This window comes from Tribolium madens, unplaced genomic scaffold, assembly GCF_015345945.1.
Source record: "Tribolium madens isolate multiple individuals breed KSU strain unplaced genomic scaffold, Tmad_KSU_1.1 Scaffold_71;HRSCAF=194;Tcas5.2_LG6, whole genome shotgun sequence".
Lineage (NCBI taxonomy): Eukaryota > Metazoa > Arthropoda > Insecta > Coleoptera > Tenebrionidae > Tribolium > Tribolium madens.
Genome location: NW_025401041.1, coordinates 3,395,674 through 3,420,999, shown reverse-complemented (window position 1 = coordinate 3,420,999; position 25,326 = coordinate 3,395,674). Strand labels below are relative to the sequence as shown.

The 25,326-nt window shown below is 31.7% G+C and overlaps 1 protein-coding gene across 4 annotated transcripts in view; it reads right to left on the bottom strand.

The window, feature by feature from the left end:
* LOC123008491 (TWiK family of potassium channels protein 7) overlaps positions 1-25,326 on the bottom strand; it is a 139,071-nt gene that overhangs the window by 4,631 nt on the left and 109,114 nt on the right. For 3 of the 4 annotated variants that reach the window (XM_044404320.1, XM_044404321.1, XM_044404319.1), the window contains 2 exons: positions 13,509-13,553; positions 4,976-5,612 (listed from right to left, as the gene is read on the bottom strand). In XM_044404320.1, coding sequence (XP_044260255.1) covers positions 4,976-5,537 — 562 coding nt within the window. In that variant the 5' untranslated portion in view covers positions 5,538-5,612; positions 13,509-13,553. Of the gene's footprint in view, positions 1-4,975; positions 5,613-6,262; positions 6,383-13,508; positions 13,554-25,326 lie in introns of those variants that run through there. The other variant, XM_044404322.1, reaches the window with a different exon arrangement.

Here is a 25,326-nt window from a genome sequence, read left to right as displayed (position 1 = left end):
ATTCAATCGCCGTCCTACACCCCATAAACCCGCCGTTATGATGCAATAATCGAAAAAGCTTCATGGTGGCGTTTCCGGTATGGGGCGTTCCGGAAACGAGGTTCCGATTGTTTCTCGTCGCTTTCTACGCTCGTTTCTATTCAGCTCCAATCATGGCTGTCTGGATGCGAGAATATCAATGGTAATTGTCAGTTTATCTGTCGCAGTTGGCTTGAGGCGATTCTGGCCGTCTTTGATTTTTTTCGCTTCCTTTAACGAGGCACAACAAATATTTTCCCCAACACTGTGTGTATGTACATAATGCAAGATAAAGTTTCGCGTCTCATAAATCTTTAAGGATTTTTAGCTTTTGTATCCGCAATCTGCAGTGGTAGTAAACTTACGAAAACGTTGCAATAAATAAATCACTCCACACGAGATAAATAATTCATAAAGTGGAAAGAAAAGAAAGTCGAATCGTTGATAATTAAAATTGTGGTGAGGTATAAGGGATGAAATGAGTTACAGATAACGTGAAGAAGATTAAAATGTGTCATTTTTAACTGTCAACAAAGAAGTTTTTCGTGGTTTTGGATGCGTTTTATTTGGAACGAAACACGTTCCAAGTGAACAATCTATCTTTTTGCGAAAAAGGGCTATCAAGATGCTAGATAGAGTACGTTTATTCTAGTTTTTATTACAGGCAATAAAAACGGAAAATGTTAGTTTCTCCTCTTGAAAATTTGCAAATAGCTCATTACTAATCCCAATTTACACGCTATTATGTGTAATCATGTATGAATAACTAGCGTCAGCACTAACAAAATCGCATAATTTATGTCATTAATTATCTCAAATCGAAATCCGTTTCTTTTTCTCTCTATTCGAATCGAATTTTCGGTGAAATTTTTCCCTCGTCTTGCCAATTACGCCCAATAACAATTTTCACATTGTTTACGTACAAACAAGAAGATGTCGCTGTAATATTAGAGAGAAGACTCACGTAGAACCCCGCGACATGAATTTTAAATTACAGAGGGCCAATATTTCACCCCCTTTTCGATTTATTCGAGACTTTCCGTCGATAATAAAGAAAACAAAACAAAATTCGGTGCGGATTTACAACCACTGGTAATAATTTTTTCTCCTTCTGAGGGAAAGTTTACGTTTAAAAAATTCCCATCGTGTTTTTCTTTCGGACGTTTAAATGAAAATATTTGCGAATTTTCGAGATTTGTCCGGAATGCCCTTTATTATTAGAATTTACAGAATGTTTTCGTCTTGTACGTATGTGTACTTGCAAACGGACTTATCGATTGAAATTCCAGAAAGAGGCCCAGGAATTCAATATATTCAAAAGTTTGTTCGACATGTTCCCCGAGTGAAAAAGAATTTTTAAATTTTAAGCGAAATTCAATCGAAAACGATGATATTACACTAATAAGCTGTCATTGAGAATGATTAATGAATCAGCGAGAGGAAGTGTCAAAAGGCGAAAGGAGAGAATTCATTAAAAAGTATCAATCGAAATTCACAATCGCAAAGTTTGTTGAATAAACAAGAGCGAAAGCGGCGAAAAATTTCACTTAATAACTTTGAAACATCTAATTAATTTTCTATAAATAATACATATAAATCAACAGGCTTAATTTTTTGGATTTTTGAGCTACTTCTTCTCTCTTTTCGTGTTACTTAACTTTATTACAAGCCGCAAAACGAATTAATGAAATGAGTTTTTTCATGTTTGGCACTGTTTTATCACGAAATTCCATTTTGTTTGATTTCCTCGAACCGTGGACGAAGCAACTTTCAAATATTACTTCATATGCAAATAGCATTGCATTCGTCGCTTTGGAATGTTCAAAGACCATAAGCACGTTCAGCAAGAGATGCAGCCCAGATGCGGACTCGATGATAGTTTCAACGAACGAATTCAATTTTCAGATAAAGTCATTATTTACGGTTGAAACTCGACTTTGAAAATATTAAAATGCGCAAATTTACGTTTAGTAAATGATTTAAATGAATTTTAAGTTCACTCACTTGTAAATCATTTTAGTAAAAATGAAACTAGCTTAAACGTTAATAAAACGCGGAAAATAAAGAAACAACATTTAAAAATTGAAAAGAGCTAGCGGAACGGACGATTTAAAACAAAGCTTTGTAAAATAGTATGTTTTGTACAAATATTTTTATCCCTGAGGATATGTTTAGTTTTAATTGTGTTTTTGCCAATGTTCGGAATTAAAACAACGTTCAATTGGCTTTTCAAAATTATTTCCATAATTTATATAGATTGTCCCAGCGAGGTGGTAAAGTCCAATATTGATCTTTAAATGATAAAATTTTAAAAGATGTAGGTATACAGGGTGTGTCAGAACTCGAAGCCCAGAGAAAAATTTTAAATAAGATAAGATTCCAGGATTTTTTTATGTCTATTTAATGATACTGATGATTTTTGAATATTAAGTGATATTTCTTCTATCTCTTGTGGAACTGTACACTTTTTGGCTACTAAAACAATAGTTATTTTTTTAATGTTTAAAGTTAAATATCTTTTTAGTTATTGACCTAAAAGTAAATGATTTTGAAAAGACCATTTAATACATAATCTCTTAAATGCAAAAACAATAAATTTAATTTTTTTAAGGTATTGAACTTTTAACAAACGTCTTCTTTTTTATCTTTGCAAATGTGGTAGTAAAAAAAACATTTCTAGATGTCTGAGTTTTTGTGTAACAAATTTTTAAAAAGTGCATGTTTTCATTGCCATAAAAACTACATCCCAAACCTATGGTATTTTATTTAAAAAACGTAAGTTTGTATTGTAACTTATTTTTGGTTAAAAATAATTTTAGACAATGGACTAGATTAGTATCTATCAATGTCCTATATATTTTTTTTTCACTAATGGACTTTACCAACTCGCTGGGACACCCTGTATTTGGTTGGCCAATTGGTCATTTTTGTTTATTATGGGTTTCTGGATTTGGAAGTAAGCAGTGTAACGAGGAAATGATAAAACTTGTTTTTATTTCCATTCAATTAAGAAATTTTTGCACAAATCTCCAAACAAAGGGATCGAAAATTTGCGATTAGGTATGTAATCCTGGTAAAACTTTATCTAAAAATAATGACAGAGTCTCATCGTTTGTTCGAGTTAAAGTACCATTAGCACTGTGAAATTTTTATCTCGTTGTGTAAATCTGAGCGAATATACTTCCGAAAAACTTATTAGGGTGTATTACAGTATTTTCTACTTTATCCCTTCATTTATATTGCCGACGAATAATTCAAAACCGTGTGTAATCCTACCGTAGAACAAACGGTTTGTATTTTTTCCTCTTGCAAATACAAATTGTCCTTCTCTTATCTAGTCTTATATGCAAACTATGCCCCTATTTCAACCGTTTAATAACCCCCCAGTCAGGAGTTAAGTTTATCTCAGCGCGACGATTAATTAAACCACTTCGAAAGAATCATCCCCTTTTCACCTGTACTTCAAAAGCGCAACTTATCAAAGAAATTTCATCTCAAATCTAATTTACACTGAAAATAATTCGCCCCGTGAACTAATTGGAACTCACTTGACGAATCCTCTCGGCAGGTAATTTGCATCAAAGTGAATCCAAGTGAGATGTATCAATATAGTATGCCCGTATGGATGATATCAATAAAACATTCATAATGCAATCATCCGACGATCCATTGTGCCACTGGCACGAATCATAATCGCATTTTACCGCAATTTACGTGTCATAGATAGCGACGTGTGCTGCACAAATACTAGTGTTAAAATTAGTACGACGAGGCGAAAAATTAAACGAGGGGAAAATGGATGACTCCGATTCGATTAACTCAATTAACGGGAAACAATTGATCATTATAGAGAGTTACTAAAGTGGTTTTTATGTCCCTTGTGTGGAAATTTCGAACGCCATGCTTCAAATACTAATGATACAGATTGTGATTTTCGATTTTGTTATTGCACGGTTTTGGATCAAGGCTAATAATCGGACGCATAATGGATATTTATTTTTAGAAACTATTAAATCGGGTCAGTTTAAATTAATTGGTGACAAATACGCAAAAAATCTATTTTAAATTAGTATTAGATTTTTTGTCAAAAATGTTAATTTCCTTTATTGTAAAATTTTGAAGCTCCTTTACAAAATCCTCAAACAGTTACTTTATTGTAGCATAAAAAAAATATTGTAAAGATCTTGAGATTGTTAAATGAATGGACATGCATAAAACCGAATCTTTTTGAGATTTTTATATATTTTTTTAAATTTAAATACTACGAAGGCGTGATGAAATGTTGAATTTGTAAAATGTAATTAACTAATTACTAATACAATTTTTAGATTTATTTTTGCTTTCTTGTGTATTTATAAAATGTGAGGAATAATTGATATTTATTTTTAGAAACTTTTAAATCTCNAGAAACTTTTAAATCTCGTCTGTTTATATTAATTGGTGAAAAATACAGAAAAAAAATCTATTTTTAATTAGCAGTAGATTTTTTGTCAAAAATGTTAATATCCTATTATTGTAAAATTTTGAAGCTCCTTTACAAAATCTTCAGTTACTTTATTGTAGCATCATAAAAGTCTGAAAACTTTTTAGGAAAAAAAATGTTGTAAAGATCTTGAGATTGTTAAATGAACTTAAATTTTAAATAACTATTTGCATAAAAGCAAATATTTTTGAGATTTTTATACAATATTTTTTTAAATTTAAATACTACGAAGGCGTGATGAAATGTTAAATTTGTAAATTGTAAATTACAAATACATTTTTTAGATTTATGTTTGCTTTCTGGTGTATTTTGAAAATGTTGGGAATATGTTTGCGATGTTGAATATTTGATAAATGTTGAATATTTTATAACAAGGTATAAATAATTGATAATCCACTAAATGCACGCTGAAAGCTCTTCAAACACGCAACATCCCGCTAAAAATAGATAATTTTTTTGCAAAATCAAACTTACCAATAGTGGTAAGCACCGTCAACGAGTATAAAAACGCTTTTGCAAAAGTCCACTCGTAGTCCCCTGCCCGCCTCTCCGCCTTCTCCTGCACCGGCTGCGCCGCCAACTCCTCCCCTAGACTCTTCAACAGCTCATCCTGAAACCTCGTGATCTCCTGCGCCGCCAACCTCGTCCAATTATCCCTGTACAGTATATTCAGATTCACCGTTATATCCCAAATATTTTCGACAGTTCTCGCTCTCGCTTCGTCATTCTTCGCTTTAAATTCCGCACTATGATTCAAAAATTTCTTTCCGGATGTTGTCGCTAAGATTTGGGTCGAGTGTTGAAAAGTCGAACCGCCTTCGATGGCGAGGAAAATGACCGAACCGATGAGAGTATATCCGAAGAGGAGAATACATATTCCTAGGTTTGTGGCCAAGCCTGTGAAGAAGGCTTTAGTGCGTGATTTGCGCGATTTGCCGAAACAACGACACGATTCAGTAGTTTTCTTCTTCGTGTCGCGTTTTAAAGAGTTGCTTTTTTGGTACGGCTCGTAGCAGTAGTGAGAGTCTTTCTCCATGGCGTTAAGGGGCTTCACACTGTCACATTTTAAGTTGAGCGATGGGTTTTGACGAGATTTCCAGGCCTGAAGTCACTGAAACATGAAATATTTAATTTAGTCCTGGAAAAAGTTGCAAGTTAAAGAGTTTTTTGCCTGACCGTTGGTTAATGTCAATATTAATGAATGGTTTTGAAACATCGTATTGATTTCATATTTTGAAGAGTTTGCGGTCAACGAAAAAATGTTTGATATAATCTCAATTATTTAAGGCACTCGCTGTCGCTCGTTCGTGCTGTAAACTGTTCATTAAAATAACTATTTTTCGTTTCTTTTTTTTAAATTATTACAGAGTGGATGTATCGGTTTTAAATAAATTCTCTTAATTGAAGTTAACCGAGTTGTTTTCTGTTTGCAAACGAAAAACAGAAAGCGTAAGGAAAATAAACAACAATATTGTTGCTTTTGTAAATATTATTTGAAGCTTAATATTGTCTATGAGGATTGTGAAAGTCAATTTTATTTAGTTTCTCGCCAATTTTTGTTAAATTTCTACAATTGGCACAACTTTGCCTTCTCCCTTCCCGCCCAAGTCACTTAAACTCGTGCCAATTACCAATTTAAATGATCCATTTGAACAATCGAACTGCTGCTGTTCTCTCCTTTGCATTGCTAAGTGATAGATCAAATTAATAAATGCATTACGATACGCCCTCGAATAATTGACTGAGAGAACAGTCACTCACCCCTTTTCCACCTCCAATAATAATAATAACAAGGGGATGTATTATTTCGCACCACCACTGTATTTCCCTCGAGCGATGTTTATCGTGTTCGGCGACGCCCCGACGACCTTTTTACGTCTTATCCATTATGACATATGTGACCTTGGAGTTTTTATCGAATCGATCTGGACATTATTTGAACTATAAATACGAAATTGAGGAACAGTTTGAATCGTCGAATCTCGGCCCAGGGGAGAATTTGGATTGGATTTTACGTTTCCTCAAATTAATAATTATAATAATCGAGGGGAATTAAACGTAATTCGAGTTTGAAAGTTTATTGAAGTGTAAGAATCTCGTTGAAATAAATGTGTCTGCAAATTACCACTCTCTTAAATGATCAAACGTCGTTAAAAATTCTGTAGTAATAAAGACTTCATAACTTTCGCGTCTTGTGCAATAAAATTTATTTCGTTCGTCGAGGTTCATAAATTCGTGTAGTTCACATTGCAAATGTTTAATTAGAATTTTAAAATTTGATTTTTTGGTGGCGAATATGTCTCGTACAAAAACCTGAATCAAATACATAGACGAGTTGGGGAATTTTTCATTTAGACTAGAAATTAATAACCGTGTATGTTAATTCTTCAAGTTTTCGTTTTATTCGTGTTGAAACTAATTCGACTGGAAACTTCGCCAAGTTTCCAGACTCTAATTCATACATAACCAATCAGTTTCACAACTTCAATAAAATTTTTATCAGTTTAATAGAAAACGTTCCAAGACAGTTTTTTTATTTTTGCTGGAGACATATTCCAAGAAGATAGTAAAATGTTATTGAAAAAGTTGTACACGATTAAAAAGTACACAAAAATACTATAACAAGTTTTAGTGGAAAACTTAAATTTAAACATTTTTATCGCCAAATCGTCTTATTTTTTTATTATTTATTATACAGGATGAATCCACTAAGATCTTTCAACGTTGATTATTTAAAGCTGTTTCTTTTTGCAAAATTAATTTAGCAAAATATGTTAATAGGTTAAGACGATGCGGAAGACATTTAATTAAACAAAGGTTGGCGCACAAGATGGCAGTCATCAAAAGCAAATGGCCGTAACTTCTTGTAACACAAGATGACTATTTCCCTGCCGTTGCAGCTTTAATTACTGTGTAACTCCGCACCGTTAGTTTCGAATTATCGGATTCGCAAACATCAACAATTCCATTAATAAACAACACGCAACACAGCGTAATTTTTTTCTATCCGTTTAAAAAACATAGCGGTAAACTCCCTGCTTTAATTAGGTTGGGAAGCGAAAAAGAAATAGTCTCTCTTTCTTTTTAATCAAAGTTCGTTTTAATACCCTTCGTCATATCCAATTATAAAAGAGATTTGACGGCTGACCGGCAAATGTCAGAAGTTTCTTTCCGAAAACATACAAAGTAAATAAGCTACTTAAAAAATTAACTTTGGCAGAGAGGCTGAAACGAATTAACAACCCTCTTATGTCGTACCGGAGGCGGTTAATTATTATTTTTATATTTGGAAAAACGTTCCCGGAAGAGAACTCCATTACAGGTCCGACCAACTTTCAGCTACATTCCCCACACGGATTATATTTCCCGAATATAATTTCTTTCTCGAGCAATGCATCAAAGGAATGGAAAAAATATGTTTCAAGGGGCACGACTCCAAGCTTTGATCGATGAGAATTCTTACCCCTGTGGTAGAATTTTTTACTCCCGACACTGTTTTAATAATAAATAAGGGGAGTGCAAACAAAACGTATTTATCACTAACAACTATTACCTAAAACTCTTCAACATTTGTAATTGCTGAGTGACAAGGTTGCAAAAAAACTTTGAAAACTTGGGGAAATATCTGCGGTAAAATGAATTAAAATGAATTAATTTCCCCAAAAGTTTGGCCATTTAAAATTAAAAAAAAAGTTATGTATGTGGTAAAACGTTAGGTCAATGTAATTAGCACATAATTGGTGGATGCGCCGGGAAATACCAACGCGTATTTACGTTTAATTCCCCCGGATTGCAACACTTGAGCTTGTAGTGTTTGGATTTAGTTTTACATTACACGATATTTTAGCTTTAGGGTAATAAAGTGAAATCGGTTCGTTAGCTCGATGGCAGACTAGATTTTTTATTTGTTTTCGGCAGTCAACAAAACTCATTCAATAAATTACTCGTTTAAACAAAAAAATTGAAACTTGATATATTTTATTATAGTTTGTGGAAACAAACAGAATGTCAATAAAAGCCGTGTTTCATTTTTGTGATAATTAAATTGTAAAAGAAATAATAGTTATGTATGTATCAAGTACGGAAAATAGGGTTTTAGGGGATGAATCGTAATTACTGACGAGGCGACGTAGGAGCCGAGTCTTTAATGAGAGGAGTCACCTAAAACTTTTTGCATATAAGATTTTTTTGTTAAACTCCCCAAACACGAATTCACACCTCTTACTAATTAAAAAAAAATCCTTTACCATTACAATGGTAAAGGAACCAACCAATTTTATTTTTTAGTCCACAAAAACTGTTTTTGGGAACTGAGTACCTAAAATAACTGTTTTGCGTACTATTTTATTGAGTCCGGAAAAGACTCATTTTAGGGACTCAAATGAGTCTCTAAAACAGCTATTTTCGGCAGCGTATACAAAAACTAGTATTTTTTTTTGTTTATTGGAAATTTTGATTTTATTGATCACATTTCTAACATCTATACAGGGTGGGGCGAGCATACAGGGTGCGCCAGAATTTTCGACCCAGAAAAAAATGTCACGTAAATTAAGATACCAAAAACATGAAAAAAATTATAAAACAATTCCATCTATAAAAATTTCTAAGTTTTGAGAGTTTAAATTTTGCACTTTGACTCTATTTATTTCTGTTCGAAATAAATATATCTATTTTTTTTGTTACAGGCTATTGGAAGAGGAAACAAGGAAGTTGTATCCCAAATTACCTATACCTTACTAAAACGTGATAGCTTGAACGCTCTCAGATCCGTGTAAAACGCTATTTGACCATCTTTGTCGCACAATAACAATTATTTTTTTGCTATTGCAAAATTTGGAAGCTCTAAAAGTAGGAAAAAGGGAGATCGAGTGAAGGTAAGAAACAAAAATTCAATCATAATTCTACAAAGTAGTAGAGTTTCATAGAGAAAAAAGGCCTAATAGTGCCTAAATTAATGTTTGAAATAAAAACATCACTAAGAGTGCGTTGGGTTTCAATTATTCAATCTGACAGTTCTGACAGTTGTCGACATTTCGCGTCAATGTGGCACACACTTTTCAAGAAAATCAAACGAAAACGATAGAAAAATGGAAGTATACGTTACTGGTTTATTAATAAATTTTGTTAAAAAATTGTTGTTTTATTTATTTATACAACGCAAAAAAACAAAATAAAATAAATTTAAGTTACTACAGCAATAAACACAAAAATAAATAATATAATGGTCATTTTTACTTCTATTATGACTAAGTAAAAGTAGTTTTTTTTATTAAATATTTCTGAAATTGAGGTGTACTTTGTTGCTTATTATTTGGTTATCTCGATTTTCTAATACATTTCAAAGAACTAAAAATTATTTTTTATTGGTTGACTTTTTCACACGTTTTCACTTTCTTTTAAATTTCTTTTTGTGTGTAAAACCGGAAAAAAGTTTTTTTTTATTTGTTTGGTTTGGTTTTTAGACTAAAAATGTGTTTTTCCACTTGGCCACTTTTGTTTCTTACTTACTTTCTTATTTTTTTTTGTAAAGCTTATAGAGTTCAGAAAATACATTTTATTCACAATCACTAATGTAATATGCCTATTACTAACCTTTTTAAGGTTGGGAAACATATCATTATTTCTCATGAAGAGTAATAAATGTTACTCCTCTTGGGTGGTAATATGCAGGATGTCAACGTTAAAATTACGAAAATACCCGAAATTTGTTCTTTTAAATTGTCAATTTACGCATAATATTTCGCTAAATTAGTATTCAATTGCTTTTGTAGCAGTTTCTCTTAATTCTGCGGGAGTACATTGCTCCATTTCGACGACTTTAAATCAGATTTACACATTATTTCAATATTTTTTTGACATTTCTGAAATGTCAAAAATCAAACGTCATTTGGATGGCCTACCACGTTTGGACCTTAACTTTGTTAGAGTTTTATTTTACTCAAATTTTTGACTGAAAATAATGTAATTGTGAATAAAATAGCATACAAACCTCGGTAGTAATGGCATTACCCCTTGTGCTTTATCCGATCTCGAGGCTAGCGCCTCTCGATCGTATACATAAGCACTCGGGGTAATGCCATATTTACCTCCTCACTTGTAATGTACTATTTATTTTTCAATATTTTTTACCATATTTCAAAAGTTAAATGTTTTGTTTATCCACTTTTATGACTAAATGTCACAAGTAAAAGTTTTACCTTTCAGCCATCAAGTAAAAATTCTATTTTTGCGCTTAAGCGTTCTTACTTTTACCATGACATTTACTAATGTTGTCTCTTTCTTCTGTCTTTTGCTGCTTTAGCAATTTCTGGAGGGGTATTAACTCACTGCACTAGTTGTAACTCTGTTTAATGTTATTTGTGGCTTTTATTGACAATATTTTTGTACCTTTACTAAATAATTAAAAAACAAAACATAGACAAGATCATCAGTGTCATTAAATACACACAAAAATTCTCAATAAAAAAATAAATGTCAAAATTTTTAGGCACAGCATTTTTTAAACATTATTTCTATGTTCTTATTCGAAATTTTTCTCTAGGATGCGAGTTCTGACACACCCTGTATGTGATTTTCAAAGAGAAAAAAATATTCGTTATTGAAGTTTTGACAAATAGACTTATATATTTGATTTTCGATGTTTCTTGATTTTCACAATTGTTGGAATAATAACCTTAGTATTACATTACTTTAGCGTTATGGTTTTGTATCGTTTTGTGTTCCGTAGTTTCGAAATTATGCTATAACTAGTTGAATACGGGCAAATCCGTTTAATAATTTTATTTAAGATCTCGTTAGTGATATAACCGAGTTATAATTATAAAACGATCTTAACAGCGATTTATTTCCGTTTCCTAACCGTGTATTTAAATATCCAATCTCTCGATTCGTTCTTGTGCAAAACACGATTACATTAAAAAGTGAATCTGCTCTTGAAACATTTACAAACTTAAACTTCCTGTCTCCATCATTCCCGCATCTTAGCCGTAAACCATTTAGAAACATAAATTATAAATAACCATCGTTCAAAAATCGCATTTCTGCGTTCGCACGCGCATCGAATAAACATTTTTCCGGCACTTAACGTCAAGATGTTTTCCATAAAAGGGAGTTTTTTTGTTGAGATTTTTCAAAATTGTCATGACTGGATGGAAATCAACATCCATTTCTCTAATAACACGGAAAATGTTTCAGAAGCGAACACACGAAATCGAATTATTCGCGAATGCATCTGGGGAAAAATTCGTTTTCTTGCATATTACGTGTCGCTGATAGTCCGGAACAGTAACACGCAACTAAATCAGCTTTCCGGCTACTCTAACACTTAGGAAGTCGTGAAAAACTTCCGGGGGAGAGTAATAGAATAAAAGTCCACTCGGCCGAGTACCTGACATTTATTCAAGAGAGAAAAAGAAGTGTCTGGGATGAAAGTTATGGATGAGTTTTGTTTACTAGAAAACAGGAAACGAGAAAAAATTGGGTTTAACAAAGGACCGAGTTAATAAACTACAATTATAAAATTAATAATGGCATAATTAAAGTAAATGATGCTTTTGACACGTTATGAGTTTTAATTAAAGTTAATATAGTGGAATAATGAAAAACAATAATTAAAAAAATACCTTAATTAAATTGCAAAACGGGCAAATATACCATTAATTTATTTGTGATTAGGTTGACAATAATTACGTTAACATTGTATAACATTGGTAATTTTGGTGGATGCGCCGGGCTAGTAACTATTTTTCTTTATTATTGTTTCAACAGTTGAAAACAGTTATTAGAAGTTTTTTGTTTGGAAGTAATAACTACTCTAACCGAAGTGAGAACTCGTACTTTCGGTTGGGTAAATATTTGTAGTAAGCTTTCTTTATGAAAAATATCTACTTATGTAATAAGATTTGGTAACTTTTATAACTTTTCCGTTGTTCATATAAGAAAATCCTTCTGGCATACGGTAAAGAATTTCAATTCCCTAACTGGTAGAGTGCAAAAACAGTGTAGAAGTTTATGTGTTGGTGGTAAAACAACCCCTTCCCCGACTTTATTAAATTAGATATGTGGAAGCGGCGCGGCTAAACGCAATAGTTACGTGTCGAGAATGTTTATATCTTTATTATGGCTACTCGAGAACAAAACGTCTCTTTCGTATATTGCACTCTGTACAAAACAAAAACTTCCCGATTCTCTATCGAAACTTTTTCCCTTAAATGAACAAAGGAACAGATGAAAAATTATTATTTTCCTACTTGTTACAGTTTTCGAATTGAAAAACTTGGACGCGGAATTACACACTTCTGGACAAAATAAATGCGAAATTTTAAAAGGTATCGTAAAAAATCGATGTCCGTCGTGACAAATATGTTCGGCAGCTATCTGCGAACGAAATAACCGTTTCCGTCCCACAAACCGCCAACCATAAATCAAATAAAACTTGTTTGCGATATAAATAACTTGCTCGCTGCATTTTCCTTAAAATTAGCTTCGGCGACATTAGCATAATGAAGTTTTGAAAGTGGCCCGTCGCCGCCTCCGGACTCTTAAATATGAAATCCCTCAACTCGAGTAATCTACAGAAATTTACATTGTTCGATGCTAAATACGAGTGAGAATATTATATTCGACGAAAATATTTTCCCTTTTCATTCGATTTAATTGGAAAACTTTTATGCTAAAAAATTTCATCTCGAATACGCAACTGTTGCACTGCTGGAACAAGGTCACCTAAAGTATCGATTCAAACGAGGATAATATTTGACTAATTTAACATAAATTATGAGTTACTTAGGAGTATCGATACGGAATTAATGTGGTACGGATCAACAAATTTTATTTTTAGGAAAATTTCAGATTAAAGAAGCGTAGGATTATAAATAACTTGATAGATGTTTTATACATGGACGGTTTAATTAAACTCAATGTAATAAAATAAAATTACTTTCTTTATGTGGCTAATGTAGCGAATGTTTGCTTGAAATAGTTTAGAGAAAAACTTTAATTAACTTACCAGAGTTATTTTTCGGGTTACGCTGACCTAATCCATCACTTGAGTCTGCAAGAGAAATATTTTGTTAAAAAATTAGATAATTAGCAAGTTTTCTAACAACACACTTTGTAGCTCCCGGACATAAATTCCCTTATTGTTATTCTACTTGAGTCCATTTTTAAGTATATTTCGATTTCAAGCTCCATTTAAGGACTATAGTCACGTATTAAGTGTATAATTCAACTATAGGAATCAATACTTCTCTGAAATATAACCGTCCATTAAAGTTTTGAGTGAATTTTAAACATTAATGAGCCGATTTACATTATACTAATTGTGTAATTCCCTTGTTTGGCACTGAGGCGAGCTTATGTTGGCTCCGGTCCAACTTTGAGACATTTCTATGCGAAAACAGGTTACATGCATATATGAATATAACTTTATATTAGGTAAGTTAGGGAAGAAAAGTGACTTTTTTAAATTTTTTACACATGCCCGGAATATTAAAAAAGTGGTATTATCACCCCTTTTTTTCTACTCCGGTTAGTACATTCATTACTTGCCGTGTTGACGTTAATTTTAATTTGGCGGGGTGTCAGTTAGGTCACGTGTTTGATCCCCGGAGGATCGTTCCGGGGTATGTTATGTGTCCGGACAAATTTTTATTTTATTGAATTGCCCCCAAATTTGCAAATATGTTGTTTGTGATTAATAAATTTAGTAATTTTAGCTAAAACTTGGAATTTTTGTCATTTTGCGGTGTTAAATTCCGTGTTGAAAGCTCGGAAAAATTTCGGATAAAGTTTGGGATGAGGGTCGAGTTGACCGGATTCGGGTCCGGAAACGTAGACAACACATGTTCTTTCTAAACTTTATAATTAAGAAAGTCGGATATCTCCAAAGAACTCTTCTCGTGGAGTTCTCTTTTAATTTTGTCTTGTTTTGGCTCTCGTAACGAATAGCTGCTTGCTTTCGTTTAATATAATCCGAGTAATGTAGCTAAACCCAGTTTTTTAATAAATTATGTGTGTAATAAAAACGAGGGAAATGTCAGAGACATGTTGTAATGCATTTATGTTGTGTGTGAGGTTATAAACGTGATTTGTTTTGAAATAAATCCAGATTGGGTTAATTATTGAAATGTGATTAACACTTTGTGGTTCATTAGGTATTTGAGATGGGCCTCAAAAACAGTTTAACTCGGGTGAAAGTTACTAATTAGGTTGTTAGTTTAATTGGCAAGGGAGTTTATTTTGTGTTAGAATAATTAGGTTTATTTTCTGGGCGATGGTGTAAATTCAAATGATTGATTTTCTTCCCTGTTTAAGTGTTATCTATTTTTTGGTAATTTAGTGTTAAATAGTCCCTAAATCAGCCATACCGAAGACGGCAAAGTAAATAAAAACATTCTCGTACAATCAGTACATTAATACTTTGAAAGCCCTGATTGCCGTAGGTCTGAAAATCCCACTTTCCGTCGAAGTTCACTCCAATCACTGGAGTGGCCTTGCTTTTATGACGGCTCAACGACCGACGGTGGTAAAGTTCAACCTCCATCAACTCAGCAGGGATTAATAATACGAGGTTTATGCTTTCAAGATGATGTTGACAGACGGTCATTGATCAATTCTTTTTCTCCTTTTCTGAATTAAAATAATAAAGTCATTCTCAAAGTGCTAAAAGTCTGTGATACGCATGAATAAACTTTGCCCATAAAATAAAAACAACGAAGGCCAAATAAAAGTGTCCATTCTTATTTATTTGAGCGAGTTGGTGAAAGTTTTTCTTTTGCTTTTATTAAACACGTACAAAGAACGTAAACTTTCTTCTTTTTCAACGAATAAATGGATTTGCATCGGGCCTAATGCAAAAGTTTGCGCCTTTACAACAATGACTGCCCTGCTTCTAGTCATTAATTTCAATCTATTGTACAGAGTGTCCCAAGTATAGATGATTTTATAGACTTCAATTTGATGCTTTAACTCTTTCAGGTACGGTGGTATGTCCTCAAGTTGTGCAAAATTACGAACTTTGTTGATAAATTTTATCAGTTGAAGGCCACATACAGGGTGCGCCAGAACTCGCGCCCCAGAGAAAATTTTCAAGTAAGGTAAGATACTAGGAACATGAAAAAAATGTTTAAAAAATTCTATCTGTCAAAAAATTTTGACATTTATTTTTTGACATTTAACTTTTTTTTATATCTATTTAATGATACTGATCATCTTGTATATGTTTTTTTTATAATTATTTAGTAAGGGGACAGAAATTTTGCCAATAAAAGCCACAAATAATATTGAACAGAGTGACAATTTAGGTATAGCTTCCTTGTTTCCTCTTTTAATAGCCTATAGCAAAAAAACTTGGAAAATTATTTTTCCAACAGAAATAAATAGAGTCAAAATGCAAACTTTAAACCCTAATAACTTCAAAATTTTCATAGATAATTTTGTTCCTGGTATCTTACCTTATATGGCATTTTTCTCTGGGGCGCGAGTTCTGGCGCACCCTGTATAGTCATGCACAGTTAATTTCGTACGCCTTTTTTCCGTGAATTCACACAAATTTACTGCAGCCTGTACTTTATTGTCATGATAACTGACATTTAAATACGTGTTGTCACATTTAATTAAATTCTTATTCGTTTTGGACCGGATTTTCAACTTGAAAATGGATTGGTTTATACCTAAAGTAATGTAAGACAAAGCACAGGTAAAAATTGGTAATATCGAGCATTTTGTCGAAATGATAAATGTTTATCAAAGTTCTCAAACAAGATTAGAAAAACCTAAAGACTAATTTACACTTTTAGTCTGTCATGGAAATTGTGTGGGCGAAATTCTCTGCCCGTCACTGTACTCAACTGAAAAAGTCATAAATGGTGGCACTGAATTTTTTTCTATTTCGTTAATACTTGCATTATGTAGCACCAAGCAACTAAAGTTTCGAAGTAACTGGTAGTGTGTAACTTGTAGAGTGTCTCTTTATTTAGGAAAACAGAAAAACGGCTTTGAAGCATATCATTACATAAAATAATAACTTTGTTAGCTATCTTACGTACGTATTATGCAGTTTGCTTTTGTTTTTATTATTTGTTGTTATTTTTCTTTGTTCATTACAATTTTATTTTCTTAATTTATTTCTTTATATGCCTATTAGCCTATTATGTCACTAAATAAGTAATAGACAATGACTACTTCATATTAAGAATGCTTTGAAATTGTCAAAAATATACGAGATTTTATGAAGGGCTCATGAAGTTAATGAGATTACCGGAGAAAGAAGAAAAATCTGAAGTCTAAAATAATTGGTCATAGACCGATGAAACTGTCGTTAATGATATTTTAATATTTATTAAAAAAAAACTTAAAAAATGATTATTTTTAAAATCCAGTAAATAGCTGTACCTGTTTAAATTTTAAATAAAAAGAAAGAGTTAATATTGTTCAAAATTTCTATCGTTTGTCAGTGAGACCCTAAAAACCAAATTTGGAACAATTTCGGAGTTGAGATAAACAAAAAATCGAGCAAAAACATAAGAAGTATACCGAAAACAAACAATTTAAAAAAACGTTGGGCTATTAAATTTAATACGGGTTTAAACTGTAACTTATAATTGTATAATTAGTAATAGTATGAGGTAATTAGCTAAGAAGCTAACTAAAAATATAATACACTAAAAAAATAACTAAGACACTAAAACAAATTTAAAAATTTAAAGAGTAACTATTTAGTTAAGAAAGTAAGAACGGCAAAAGTTAAAAAAAATACGAAAAATTAAAGATAAGATAAAGAAATAAAAAATAAAAGACAGTGAATATCAGTTAAACTGTGCTAGTTGAAAATAAGAAGTTAGAGAAAAAGTTATAAAATTACAAGTAAAATTAGAAACCTTTATAACAATGCAAATAATATCTGTCACAATATAGTGTATAGGGTGTCTCAACGATAGAGGATTTCATAGACTTCAATTTGATGCTTTAATATTGTTCATATTTTTTAGCGTTTGTCAGTAAGACCCTAAAAACCAAATTTGGAAAAAAAATAATTATCTAATTGGAATCTTTTCTACATAATAAAATTCCTTGATTTTTACTTATGGTAACTCTGAAAATTCAATAATGTAGAAGTTGATATGTTTTAAGAAATTAACATTTTAAAATATTATTTTCAATAGAAAATTAGGAATTCTGGTAATTTATGGCCAAGTTTGGGATGATGTGTTGCTTATGCATTGATAATAGAGCGGAGGCTTCACAATAGAGTTCGAGTACCTCATAAATGTCATTGCGGACCTTTTTTTTGTCAAGAAATTCTGGCATGATCACCAATTATCGCAAACCTCTTATAAATTATTTCAAGTTTCAGATTTTCAATATTAAAATATTAATTATTCAAAACCTATCAACTTTATTATTATTTTATTTTTACAAATACCACAGAAAAAAATCAAAGAATTTTATCATGTAGAAAATATTCCAGTTAATTGAATTCTTTTTCTTCTTAATTTAAGGTCTCACTGACATACGCTAGAATATCAAAACATGAAGTTAAAGAGTATTTATTTAATTTAAGAGTATTAATTTAATTTAAGAGTATTTATTTATTTAATCCTATATCGTTTACACTATCAAAATTCTTTTTTAATTAATTAGAAATATTTATTTTTGCGCCGGCCCTAAAACTTGAGACATCCTGTACGCGGATTACACCACGAATGAGATGTGTCAACACCTTTGAATTTTAATGTGGACATACTAAAATATTATGAAAGGAGGACACTCGACCCCATACTCTAATTTCCCCCATCTTTCATAAAGCAAGCAATGAATTCATTAACGAGCATATACAGGACAGCTTTAATGGCCTATCTGATGGAACAGAGTCCATAAAGTGTAATTATCTGAGATTTTTTAATAGCATGGCACAATGTGCTCTCCTTCATTCAATAGAACCGAGGGTTATCTCAAGCAAGGCACTAAAAATAATAATTAATCAAGAACTAAAAGTACTACCTCGAAAGTGGCATTCTTGCTCTCTCTTTTATTGATTTTTTGGTCCATATCTTATCAAAGTACACTATGATATACTACACCAACGTGTTCTCTACTAGTTTCCCATTCCGGGGAAATTTATCCAAACGTTGGGAAATAAGACGGTTATCTGTCCCGATCCCGCACAATGCCCTTCTCGCTCACCCTCCTCTCGTAGCCGTTAATCAATGTTGACTCAGGGTGGTTATTTTGTGACGAGGGAAACACCGCTCTGGATTTTTGATCAATTACAGCCTTGACAGCATTGATGTAACATCTGGTCGCGAGTTTTTCTGAAAAAACTCTCCGGATTCGCCCAGATTTAAAATTGCTCTTTTAACGATCGCAAAACAAAGCAAAACTTTAAAACTCCCCAGGAACTATCAACTATATTTTTAAAAGTTTGCACTTTTTGCACACTCGAATGACTTTGGACATGAAATTTGCTTGTAAAAGTGGCGCCGGCGAGTAACTAAATCGGAGATTGTTTCAGGTGAATCAATAAGTTGGATTTTCTGCATTCGCTTAATGGTCTTCGGGTTGGTATTGTCATCGACATTGAGGAGATGCATTCACAGGATAGAAGCTGTAAAGTGGTGCAATAAAAGTTGGAAACAGAGGAAACACTACCTTGTGGCTGATTTTAAGTTGCAATCAACACAATAGACGGAAAAACTAAATAATAGTATATTAAAGAACGTAAGGTAAGTTTTATTAAGAACAAGTTCCCAATTTACGTGTTTAACGTACTTTTTTAACATAAAAATTAATTTTTCAAAATTTAGGAACTTTCGCCCTAATAAAGTGGTGGTTTTCAAAATTTTGTTGAATTAACAATGAATACTGCAAATATTTTATGCACACCCCCTGAAATAAAAGAAATCGGTGGAGAGTTGGTGTTGAAATTTTTGGTTCAAAATAAGCTTTCTTTCAGACGCAAAACAGAAAAAAAAATTTAGTTATTCCATGTCTCTTTACTTCCATTATAAAAACTGACTATGAATAGTGTATTTGGCAGGTTTTGTTCATCTTTACTACTTTAGTCTTTTTGTAATTTTTTAAATACAGTTGTAAGAGAGCTCTATTTTTTATCAGTAAGGCTCGGATTATATGCACGAAAAATCCGTAAAATATGCGCATATAGGTATATGCACGTATTTTCATAAAAATATGCACGAAATATTAAGAAATATGCTCGAATATACTATACCAAATATGCATCGATATGCAAAACTTTTAACAATAACAAATCAAAGTTGGAATAAATTTTTATCCTCGAGTACACTGAAGTTTTTATTTTCATCATCTTGAACCGCACACGATGAACGAAAGAGAATAAATAAATTGGTTTTGCCTCAGACAAGCCATTTTAATAACCTAGTAATTAAGCCTTTCTAAGAAATCGGTACTTTTTTTTGCTTAGAGTATTTATTTTTTGGAAAAACTAATTGATGAATTATAAAGTACTATAGAAACGTGATGTTTTATCAAACATAAAAATTTTCAAAATTTTTATTATTTTGTTTTTGAGTTCTACAAAAATATTTATTTTTTTAAATGGCAACCCACCAAAAAAACATTTTTCTCATGAAGGTCAAGATCTAAGGGATTACGACTATCTACTTTATATTAAATTATTTTTGCTAAAATTCATTTGAAGGCAACTACTTATCCATATAGAAGGATTTAACCAAACATTTTTTGCTCAAACTATTTATTTTTTTTTTAATTAATTGATGAATTAAATGTTTTATCAAGAATAACATTTTTCGATTTTTTTTTGTTTTTGAGTTCTACAAAAATGTTAATTTTTTTAAATGGCAACCCACTAAAAAATTTTTTGTATACTCTCCCAAAAACAACTGTGTTAGAGACTATCTACTTTTTATTAATTTAAAAAAAAATACATAATTTACAATTTTAACAAAAAAGTCGCATAACTGAAAGCAAAACAAAATTTCTTTTTGAAAATACGAACAGTTTTGTTATATTACTTTATTTTATCTCAATTATTATTTGTGTGCATTATTATAAATGTGCATTATTTCCTAAAATATGCACAAAGTTGCCAAAATATGCAAAATATGCATTTTTTAATTGGCTTATTTTAATCAAAAAACATTAGATATGCATAGAAAACTTACAATTTTGTTGATATACCTCTTAATAACAAATATGCATTTTGCATATAATCCGAGCCTTATTTATCAGTCTTGTAGGAATCAATCCTGTTGTTTCCACAACACAAAAAGAGGGGATTTAGACGTTTTGTTTTTTAATTTTTTATCACGAATATGGAATCTATCGACTCGGATGTCGCCTGTATGAGTGGCATATGAATCCAAAAAAGTACTACTTTACGGACAATTTCAGAAAAAAATACTATCTATCGGCGCTAAAATGATTAAATTTGTACTTTCCTGTTGGTGATGTGAAACTATCGTATTCTACTGCCAATTCCTATCGCCATTTTATTGTAAGCAAATAAAAGGAGCGTAGTAAATGTGACTCTTTTACCTGAAGATCAGACTTTTACAACTCTAACTTTTTACTTTCAAGGGTTATAAAGGGTTTGTATTTTCAACTAAGTTTACAGTAATCGGTACTGATGATTCAACAAACAAAAATTAGGGTGAAACCCGATCAAAAATTTATATATTTTTGTTTGGAAAAAATGCAACTTTTTACTTTACTGTTTTTAATCTTAATTTTCTTCTTAATTTTTCGTAAAAGTGTTCTTTCACCTGTGATTTTTCCCAATTAATTTTTTTATATTAGTAATATTAGTATATTAGTAATATTAGTATTAGTAATTAATTGGCTCTTGTACCCATTCTGGGTGCTTTTATGCGTTCCTGTGGTCGAAATTGACACACCACAATTACTAGCCATAAGATAAAGGACGCCTCTCTGCCGACAAACTCTCTGCAGGACATTAATTTTGTAGCAGTGACGTAAAAGACCGGCATAATGATGTCGCGCAGTAAAAATAAAAAGGAAAAACGTTGAGAAATGTGGTTGTTTTTATTGAAATTAGATGTCGGAACTCCTTGACATAATCTACGAAATTACGAGTTGACGTGAAATATTCATAAAAGGAATGAAAGTATATGTTTCGAGACGAATTTTAATTTTGTTTGGCCAAGTATGAATGCAAAACAATACAGTTAATTTTTTTTACTAATAATTGTTATTGTTTGGAGCTTTATGGAGTCATTACCTTGGAGACGGACAGGACGTCTTTTGACTCTAGGAGGGTGAATGGATAATAAACTGTCTTACAAACGACAGTAATTAAACATGGTCTTGACTGCTTGAATGGGGGCGAGTCGGAACTAATGCTAACAGGGGAGGAATTCAGGCTATATGGGAAAATATCCCGAATTCCGAGCAGTTTCTGCATTTAATGGTGCTTTTATTAACACGAGGACGGGAACACGATACCAGATTTTTTACCGACAATATTGTCAATCCTGAAAAAATAATCCAAACTGTGAGCGACACAAAACACATTGCTAATTTTGGCTCTCCTACATTTACTTTGTTGTAATAATTATACTAATTGTAATTAAACTTTCCACTTTTGATCCTTTTATCTCACTACAAGTTTCAATAAACTTCGTCTTTGGAGCCGCACATCTGTTTAAAACTTCACACTTCCTGTAGTCAAATACAATAATACACCAAACATAAACTTTGCTGAGTACGTTGTTAAACATTTATCCGCCAAACAAAGACCGGTAAATATTTATTTTCCACAATTTCGTTAAGTAAAAAGGTGATTTAAAGTAAGTTCCTGTAACAGATGTATCCATTTTATCTGGAATCGATCTAAGTAATTTATTTTAGTACAATTCCTCAGCTCGTCTTCACTTTTCTTATTCACATTCTTCGTAAATTACAACTACCTGTTAGAAACAATACCCATTGTTCTGTAATACGTAGTAAATCACCCTCTCGTAAAAAAATTCGTTTTTGGACACACATTCGAAGCATTTTTGACAAGAGTAAAATTAAAACGGTTTTTTCATCACATTATACAGGGTGATTCAAATTACTCGTGAATACAAATTGAAAATGAATTTTTTATCGCACGGTTTCGTTTACATTCCGAAATGAAGTTTTTAATTACATCGAAGCACTTGTCGGTCGATTGCAATATCAAAGGAAAATTTTTTAATGTAATTGCCGACTTTATGGATCTGAAATTATCTAAATGGCTTTGATTTTTCGCTCTTTACGTGATTGAAAAGTCTCAAAGGGCAAGTCACACGTACTCTTAATTAAGTCCACTTATACAATCTCCTCGTCTTTACGAGATTGTGTTTCACATGCTGTTTGAACATCATTTTCTCCTATCGCAATTTGCATACGACTGACGTTAGCTTATTTACGGATAAACATCAAGTTACAAGACTTGGATTATTAATGCATCTGCAGATTTTGATAAAATAGGTTGTTTCGTTATGTAATTGGACCTTTGAGTGGTTTCAATGTGGAGTTTGGTTACAATTCCTGGAGTCATTGGACGAATATGAAGCCAGAAGCGTAACGTTTCATAGAAAACTTAGTTTTTGACCGTGACAAGCTTTGTTTGCGAAGTTTTCGTTTTAAAGGTGACACTTTAGTAGAGAGAGTGGAAAAGTGCCACATTTAGTACTTAATACAGTTTATTTTTTTTTATTTGCTGGTGGGGGTAGTGTGAATCAAGAACACGACATAACCTCCATCTGTTTTTGACATTTGACAGCTTCTGACATTTTGGTACTAAAGTCAAACATTAAAGCTTCTCCCTGGAATTAGGTTTTTAGAGAGCTTGAATTACGATCGTTACGATATAGAAGGTTTAAATATTAACCTCCAAAGAGTTTTCCTCATTAAAAATGAAATTACAAATGACTTACGTGATAATATGACACACTTATGATGTACAGGGTGCTGCATTTTGGATGTCCGAATAGGGAATCTCCGAAAATAAGAGGTTTAGCGAAAAACGAGTGATACATTCTGGGGCTCATTTTTTGAGAAAATAATAAAAATAATAATAATAAAATTTGTTTTCGACTTATTCACAAAAGTTGACATTTTGACGAAATCTAAAAAAATTCATTTCTTCGTTATTATAGAAGATACGGATTTGAAATAAAGACATTATATAGGCACTTTTTTACGAGGAATTTAATAAAGTAGTTAACATTTTTTTCCAGTTATTAGTTATATGATAAACTTGTATTTTTTTAAATGGAAATCATAGGCGGCTATGGCAATTTTAAAAAGCTTATTTTTTTCTGATCTAAAAAATATATATTTGTAACAAAATATTTTTTTATAACTATACTTAAAAAGTGAAATACATATTTTGTGTGATAATAGTTGGCCATGGAATAACTATTTCACTCCAAATGTGTAAATAATAATAAGAGTTTTGTGAACTGTAAAATAGATGAAAAAATAGATAAAATTATAAAGATTTAAAAAATACGATACGGTAGAAGTATTGAACAAATATCCGAGCGCCTCAGAACAAAATTATTACATATTTTTTAAAAATCCAAAAATAGAAAAAACAAATGTGTCAACAGTCAACTCAATTAGAAAAAACATTTTTTGATGATCTAATGGAGGTAGGATAACGTTTCACATAGACGGAATTTGGGATTTGAATAACCATATCGTCATTTTTGTGTCATATAAAATATATTTTCTTGAAGAATTAAAGCGGCTTTTTTTACAACACTCTATGAATCACTAGAAGTTACAATGGTAATGTTAGCTTGCTTAAAAACAAAGAAATGTTATTAGTCGCTAATAAGTTGATTTACAGTTTATTTTGTATCTTTTTCATTACTTAGTACTTAGAAATCTCTTTCATTAGTGACACTGGTTGAATATAATATAGTTCAAAACCTTTTAATTGAAGATGAACCATTTTTTCAAGGCCAACTGCGAACAAAAATCAAAGATAATTTTTTGCTAAAAATGTATTATAATAATTTGTTACAAATATATATTTTTTAGATAAGAAAAAAACAAGCTTTTTAAAAATGACATAGCCATCTATGATACAAGTTCAAAATACAAGATCAAAATACAAGTTTATTTTATTACGGCTAAACAAACAACTGAAAAAAATTGTTAACTACATTATTAAATTCTACGTAAAAAAGTGCCTGTATAATGTCTTTATTTCAAATCTGTGTCTTCTATAATAAAGAAGATATGAATTTTTTTAGATTTCGCTAAAATGTCAATTGTTGTCTATAAGTCGAAAACAAAAGACGATAGCGGGATGTGGTTTTAACCAATATTATTTTCTCAAAAAATGAGCCCCAGAATGTATTACTCGTTTATGGCTAAACCTCTTAGTTTCGGAGATTCCCTATTCGGACATCCAAAATGCAGCACCCTGTACATCACTAGCTCTGCGATACTTTAATCGTACTTGTTAAAGTGAAATAAATAGTGTGTGTGATCGACAAATACATAGTGAGAGAGCAACGAAGCTATTTACAAATATTGAAAAGAGATAGCTATCTAGTAGGTCTTTCAAAATTTTAATTGATACACGCATAAATAAAAAAACGGACTTTAGTATCGCGTTTGAATTTTTTTGTGTATTTTGCGTTAATTTAGCGACAGATGTGTAAAGTTTTGTTTTCCGTCTGGCAATTGGATTAGTTTTGGTTGGTCGGAACGCTCTAGTTACCTTGGCGCTAATGACACGATCAAGTTACTAGTTCAGCCGCCCCCAACCGGTCTCAATTTACTTGATAGAATCTTCCGCATGTGATAACATCACTCGGTGA